Source organism: Montipora capricornis, chromosome 9 (assembly GCF_036669925.1).
Source record: "Montipora capricornis isolate CH-2021 chromosome 9, ASM3666992v2, whole genome shotgun sequence".
Taxonomy (NCBI): Eukaryota; Metazoa; Cnidaria; class Anthozoa; order Scleractinia; family Acroporidae; genus Montipora; species Montipora capricornis.
Window position 1 is genome coordinate 12,463,683 of NC_090891.1, and position 7,500 is coordinate 12,471,182.

The following is a 7,500-nucleotide window of genomic DNA, read 5'->3' on the forward strand; positions in this document are numbered from 1 at the left end:
GCAATCGCCATAGATCCTATTTTGGCATCAACATTGACCTCCAATTGCTAATTTTTCTCTTGTCCTTGTCTTTATTTTCCAAAAGAGTTATGATGGCTTGTTTTTGCAAATTCGACAATTCACCATAATCATATGAACAGTTAAGGCTATCCACAAGGAGGTCACCTACTACATCTCAAAAAGCAATATAAAATTCACATAGCCTTGTCTCTTCATCTGACAGCTTTAGTATTCCCGGATTGCCTGGAAAGGAATGCAGCAAAGTCGCTGATGGGTTAAGAGGTTCTGATTTGTACAAATGAGTATAGTAATTTTCCACCTCAGCTATAATTTTTTGGGGGTCCATGGTCAGAAAACCATCTTTACTGAAAACTTTCCAGAGCGAGGTCTCTGATTTCCTACTGGTTTCAAGACTTAGAAAATATTTGACTTTTTTCACCAAATTCATAACACCTAGCAGTTGAGCGAATAATCGCACCCATTGATAAATGCTCATTAAAGTGAATTATATTCATTTTTGCAATTTCCAATTTTTCCTTATTTTCACAAGATGGGTCAGTACCGCAAATTTCTTTTTACCTCTTTAGTAAACTTTCATCATTTGCAAGCTTATCACGTCTCACACGCACTTATTTAATTTTGACTTGCCTTATTCTATATTTGATCAAGTCCCAAAGCACTCTTTTATCACTAACGTCTGAGAACTCCTCGTGCCAGTCTGGTACCTTCTGGTTAATCATCAATATAAATGCCAAGTCTTCCAGTAAACTGGCATTGAATTTCCATTAAGACGGACCAAATTTTTGCTTCTCGATACTATGGAAATGGAGAATTAGTCGGTGGAATGATATCCACTCTTTTGACCTCTTGGTGATATGAGTCGCTAATCAGCCAGTAAAGTGTTTACAATCAGGATTTTGTGCCCGCCAGATATCTACCAAATCAAAATTACAACAAATATTTTGAATGCACCTTCGAGAATCTTTCTTGATTGGATTGCCCCCAGAGCAGTCAAGGTCTATGCTGAGAGCAACGTTAAAATCACCTCCCAAAACAATTTTTTGTTCCACATTGTTGTGATAATTTTCTAGGAGGCTATTCAAATTATTGAAAAAAGGACATTGATGGTGAACCTTGTTTGGAGAATAAACATTGAGGAGCAAAAATTCTGAACCCTGCACCGTTGTATTGATCAAAATAAAATGGCCCTTGTCGTCAGTTCTCGAAGAATTGAGTTTGAATTCTAGATCACCTCTTACCAACACCAACACCCCGTAACTATGATTGGTCCCATGTGAATAAAACATCTTACCTTTCCACTGCATACAATGTATTCCATACTGGCTCCACTTCCTTTGACCAATGCCATGTCCATTCTTCTTCAGTCTCTTGCCTCTAAATGCAGCGGAAGGTGCTCGAACACTTAAGTTTTAATAAAAGACACAAACAGCAATGGTGACGCACAACCTGGCGAAAAGGAAATCAAACCATGTCTGTCACAGCTTTCTAAGCTGTGTTGTGATTTGCGTGAAAAACTATCCATCCTGATTGCCTAATTAGATGGAACTTTCGGGTACAAGTGAGTGACAATTTGCATACAGATTCTCACCAAAACTCGTGGATATCCACAAGTAAAAAGAAGGGACCTTGCATATTCAGTGAAATGAAGGTTAGCAGTAAATTGTGTCACCAGAAATGTGCAAACCATGACTTGCATCGCCCTTAATTTCGCTGATGACTTCATCAACTGCCTTGGTGGGAACTCGTTGGAAAAACTTACCATAAGGTTACTGTTAACTACATGATGTATGATTCAGCTAGTTATAAACATTGAGTTTCCCCTCCTTTTTGGGCGGTGATGCCAAAATGTGACATTGTAAAATGTCACTACTTAAACTAACATCAAATCCTTCCTTTCCCAATGACAGTCGTGTTGGAGACTCGCCTATTGCTGGAGCAGGGGCCTATGTTGACAATGATGTTGGTGGTGCAGCTGCCACAGGAGATGGTGACACAATGATGCGCTTTCTTCCTAGGTAATACAATACATCACATGACAATAATAATAATAACTAAAATGCTCAATAAACATGACCATTGTTGGTCTTAGTTAATTTGGCAATCTCATTTAACTGTAAACTGCATGTTGGCTTTAGGAAGACTAGGCTCAAACAATTGACAAAAGCGTTGAATTGGGGAGAGAAAGTGGATGGCCATCAGTGTTTAATCTCTTACCTTTGCTGGTGGCTTGTTTTATTAAAAAAGGCTGAGTTTATTATTTGGAATGTTTGCAAAATATGTAATAGATTTTCCTTTTATGAAAGCTGGGTTGGTCATGCAAAGCATCGCGGAACAGGCCCTAGCAACACACAAGCACAGACTACCCTTCTGGCTATGTTACAGGGATGAACACCTCAACAAACAGAACGCTGGCATCCGGTTCGCCAAACAGATGTAAAATACCTTTTATAGACTGCTTGGTAATGCATTGGACCACTTATGATGACTTTACGACGCTTTGTATCTAATGTCAAAGACAAATATTACCCTAATAACAGAGCAGGAGCAGTATACAAAATCACATGCTGCAATTACCGGGCCACTTATATTGGTGATCTTAATAACAATGTTGCTGAACACCATTTAAGAACAAAACACACCATCGACTGGGACTTCTGGTGAGTGCTTAACCTACGGAACGGCCTATTAGCAGGGCCTACACTTCAAAGGTGGGAGACAAACTACATTAAACCGTTAACACAAAACCATAACTACACGCAACTTTCCCACTCATAATTCAAACTGCATCATAATTGACCAATCACCACTCACCATCCTTACAATGAATCATTACTTTTCCCACCACCATGCACAACAAAGATCAAGGCATCACTACACACTCTGCTACACTAGCAGGCAATTGCCCCATGGTATTCACTGGCACCGTTTTTCAGAAATTGACAAGCACTTAAAAAAGGACCACAGAAACAGAACTGTTTGCATCTTACAAGTAACTTTTCCATCCTAAAGAAATGCAACGGAAAACTAGAATGTCTAATTTAAGAGATGTTGTTCATAAAAAGGAGAAACCCAGTCTCAACATGCAATCAGATTCTATCCATGCAAAACTGTGCTTAATTTGAGCATACTTAACATGTATACGTTATCTTTTAACAAGGTTTTCCTTTCTTGGGGTGTAGTTAAAAAAACAGGGGCTTGGTTTTTTTAGGGGGTCTAAAAAAGAACAAGACATTTCTTTTCTCTGTTCCACTTGTCCTACTTCTCCTACTTCTCCTACCCCTCCCTGATCGTCCCCTTTGCCTCTATCCTACCCCAACTTCCTTCACAGATTTATCACACCACACCCTTCCTGTTTCTGTTCCTGGGAACTGTTTCAAATCTTGTCCCTAGTACACAGTCGAATTTGTCACCTTGCTCCAAGGAGCAAGGATGGCACAGTCGGTTAGTGCGCGGCCTTGGTGCAAGAGGTCCTGAGTTCGATTCCTGGATCTCGCATCCTTGTTTCGACTCCTTTCCTTTCCGTGTAGCTAGTAGCTTTAAATACCCGTAAAACGGAGCACTGATGGAGAGGGGGGAGTAAAATGAGCGCACCGTCGACCTCAGGTTTGTCAGTGATTAAAAGTTACTGTTACGAGTTATCGACGTTAAATAAGGTCTACTCACTTACTCACTTACTCAGGACTCAAGTATGAAAAAGTGGCTTCAAGAAATTATGCAGAAATCAACCAGAAAGTTGTTAACACACTCGTCAAAATGTGCTTATTCCATGCTTCGAAAATGCCCACCAACCAATGGCAGCTCCAACATTCCTCTCTTAGATAGAGATCGACTGAATGGTAAAAGGTCACCATTTACCCCAACAGTACTTGCTTTTATAAAAAAACATTCTGCTAGAGTAGTGACCAAGTTTAGAAAAAATTCAATTATTTTACCATATGAACTCACTTGGTAAACCCTTTTCTTTATTTCATTTTTCCACCGACACATCATCACAGCTTCTTTACAATGTAACCCCTATATCCAACAAGTGAAAGAATGCTTTACTTCCAATAACCATCAACCAATAGTCTTAACCCAGTGATCAAGAGAACGGTAGTTTTAGACTAAACACTTCAAATAAGTGATCACCCCAATCACTGCAATGTGTGCCAATCCCTTACCTAGCTAGAATGCAGTGTCTGACACTTGCAGACCAATCCTAATTCACAGTTATTGAAAGCTAACCATTTTTAAAATGGGTGCTTAAAGTTAAGTACTGCTTATCAGCGCTAATCAAACGGGTGCTTAGACTTAAAATACTGTTTGTCAGCGATACTTGTAGACAGTCTGCAGTATGTGGTCTGCAGTTGTCATACACCTCCTGGAATGCTAATTGTTTCACATAATACAGTGCATAACTCTAATCACTAAATTGAAAGCTGAGCCCTTATTCCTAAAATGCGGGTAGTGTCCCTAAGCTTACAAGAAAGCTAACCAATCAAAATGAGTGCTCTGTAACCGAAATCACTAAGCTGAGCATTCACTAAACTTTGTTGCTCTTGAATAATAATAATTAATAATAAAATATTTATATAGCGCTAGAATCCTTAAAGTTCAAATGCGCGTAACAAGGGCAATCCAATATATAACACTAAAATAAAAACGGCAAAAATTATAAAAATGCTTTTTTAAAAAGGAACGTTTTAAGTTTGATTTAAAAACGGACACTGGGGAACTGTTCTTAATGTCAAACGGCAGATTATTCCAGAGTGTGTGGGCTGCCACAGAGAAAGATCTTGCACCGTATGATTTCAAATTAAAATGCGGAATATAAAGATTCTTTGATGATGAACGTAGCTGATGAGATGGAATGTAAGGTATAAGTAGATCATGAATGTACGAAGGTGCCAGATTGTTAAGAGCCTTGTACGTGATGAGTAAAATTTTAAACATGATACGATAATGAATCGGAAGCCAATGAAGATTTAACAAAATAGGCGTAATGTGTTCATGTTTTCTCGAAAGAGTAATGACACGAGCAGCAGCGTTCTGGACGTGCTGGAACTTTTTTATTTGCTAATTCGGAAGGCCATAGAGTAAAGAATTGCAATGATCCAGTTTGGAAGACATAAATGCGGGAACAAGTGTTTCAGTAGTGGTCGATGACAGGTACTTTCTTATATAGCAGATGTTAGGGAGATGAAAAAAGGATGATTTGCAAATACTTGCAACATGATCGTTGAAATGAAAGTGATTGTCAAAAATGACACCAATATTTCTAGCTTTCTGTTAGACACAGCTAAAGCTCTATCCCCAGGTATAGTTGGCTGAAAGGACAAGTAAAGTGGAGAATCATCAGCATAAAAATGGTAACTCAAGTTGAATTTGTTAACAATGTCGGAAAGCGGAGAAGTATAAAGAAGGTACAAAATGGGCCCCAAAACTGAACCTTGTGGAAAACCACAATGAAGAGCATGTTTCAAGGAAGCCTCACCATCAACGGACACATACTGCAGGCGACTGGACAGATAAGATTGAAACCATAATAACGGCTTCCCAATGACTCCAAAACGCTCTTGAGGACGAGAAAGAAGAATATCGTGATCAACTGTATCAAAAGCTGCGGAGAGGTCCAGAAGTAATAAAATAACTGTCCTACAGTTATCAATGGCTGTGAGGACGCTGTTATGCACACGAATAAGAGCCGTTTCTGTGCTATGAAACTGTTTATAGGCAGACTGAAATGTGTCGTACAGATTATTATTGTTGATGTAGGAAATCAGTTGGTTACCAACAGACTTCTCAATTGCTTTGCTGATAAAAGTAAGATTACAAACAGGGCGATAGTTGGACAACTGCGTATGATCCAAGGAGGGCTCCTTAAGGAGAGGGTGTAACTTAGCAACTTTTAATTGAGAGGGCATTTGGCCAGATTATAGCGAAGTATTAATAATTATGGAGATAAATGGTAGCAGTGTGTCCGGAGCGTTTCTTGTGACATAGCCAGGAAGAGGGTCAAGATCGCACAATTTGGAAGATAATTTCACTACACATTTGTGGACTTCATCAACGGTTACAGTATTAAACTTGTCAAACGTATAAGGACAGACCCGGTTGACATCTTAAACTTGGGTGGATAGGAGCTGCAGCATCTAGGTCCATGCGTATTTTAGTTATCTTATCGGAAAAGAAATCAACAAACTTATTTGCGAGGGCGGATATGGTGTAGAATACTTTCTATGTAATAGATTGTCAATTGTCTTGAAAAGAGATTTATAATTCGATTGGTTATCATCGATTAGTGAAGTGTAGTAAGATTTCTTTGATGGAAAACCAAGGTGCAGCAGGACGCAGAGTAACAGTTTTTGTTTTAACAGGAGCATGGATGTCAAGAATAGAGCTTAGAACGTCATTATACTGAGTGATTAAATCATCAAGGCACTGGAGCGGTGAAGCAAAAAGACTTGGAAGACTAGAATTAAAGACATCAAAACCAAAATTAACAAAATCAATAGAACTAAGCTTTCTAAAGGTAAGAAGCTGCTTGTCAAACACTGGCTTTTCAAGCTTCACATAAAAGTGAATGGCAGCGTGATCAGATATAACAAAAGGAGAATCAATTGATAAATTTGAGACAATGTCATCATCAGATCGAGTGATAACAAGATCACCACCACCACGAGCAGGGCCAGATCTTGAAACATGATGAAATGAATAACCAGTAGGACATAAATCACGAATAATAAAATCATCATCAATTCCTGATTGCAACCATGTTTCCCTGACAGCTAGCAGATCAATGCAATGTTCAGCAACAAAATCTTTGATGATGAGAGTCTTGTTGTTTACGGAACGAGCATTTAGAAGGCAGAAATGTACAGGACGAATCGTCAGTGCATTTCCTCTCTCTGTCGGCTTGCATGGTATTATCGTTAGATTGTTGTAATTTGAACAATTAGAAGTTTTTTCTGGAAAATGCAAATCTTGATCGCAAACTGGGATGAGAAACCAGCTAAAAACTGTGTTGCAGCCATCTTGGGCGCATTGCTAAAATCGCATCATTAGACGACTTTCCTAGCAGATCAGTACTACGCTGGCATGGTTATCCATATCTCCTTCCTTGCCTTAAGAGTGAACCCAATCACTTTTGTTTGAGGAGCAAGCGTATCTCAGTTGGTTAGTGCGCGGCTTTTGGAGGAAGAGGTGACTTTACCTTTACCTTTACATTACCTTTGTTGTATGTCTCCAAGTGAGGTGAAGCTTTTTCTTTTTTTTTTTCCTGAGGCCTTCGTGTCTTGATTAGCTTGACTCGTTACAGTTTTCTTTGCTGCCAGTCTTGTAATCTTCTGACTCATCCTCTTGCACTTTCACCTTTGTGTCTTGTGTGGTTGAAGATTGAATTTCTGAGGTCAATGACTGTCCCAATCCCCTGCTACTTCGATGTTGGAGAGCATGTTGATTAGTTCTCTTAGATTCAATTAAGGAGGCTCACAATAGTTT

The 7,500-nt window shown here is 39.1% G+C and overlaps 1 protein-coding gene across 2 annotated transcripts in view; it reads left to right on the plus strand.

Annotated features, from left to right (window-relative positions):
- The window catches only part of LOC138016939 (N(4)-(Beta-N-acetylglucosaminyl)-L-asparaginase-like), a 232,764-nt gene that overhangs the window by 194,235 nt on the left and 31,029 nt on the right, over positions 1–7,500 (plus strand). Inside the window, exon 10 of one of the 2 annotated variants that reach the window (XM_068864123.1) lies at positions 1,929–2,036. The exons of the other annotated variant lie outside the window; for it this stretch is intronic. Coding sequence (XP_068720224.1) covers positions 1,929–2,036 — 108 coding nt within the window. The remainder of the gene's footprint in view (positions 1–1,928; positions 2,037–7,500) is intronic. 2 annotated transcript variants of the gene reach the window in all.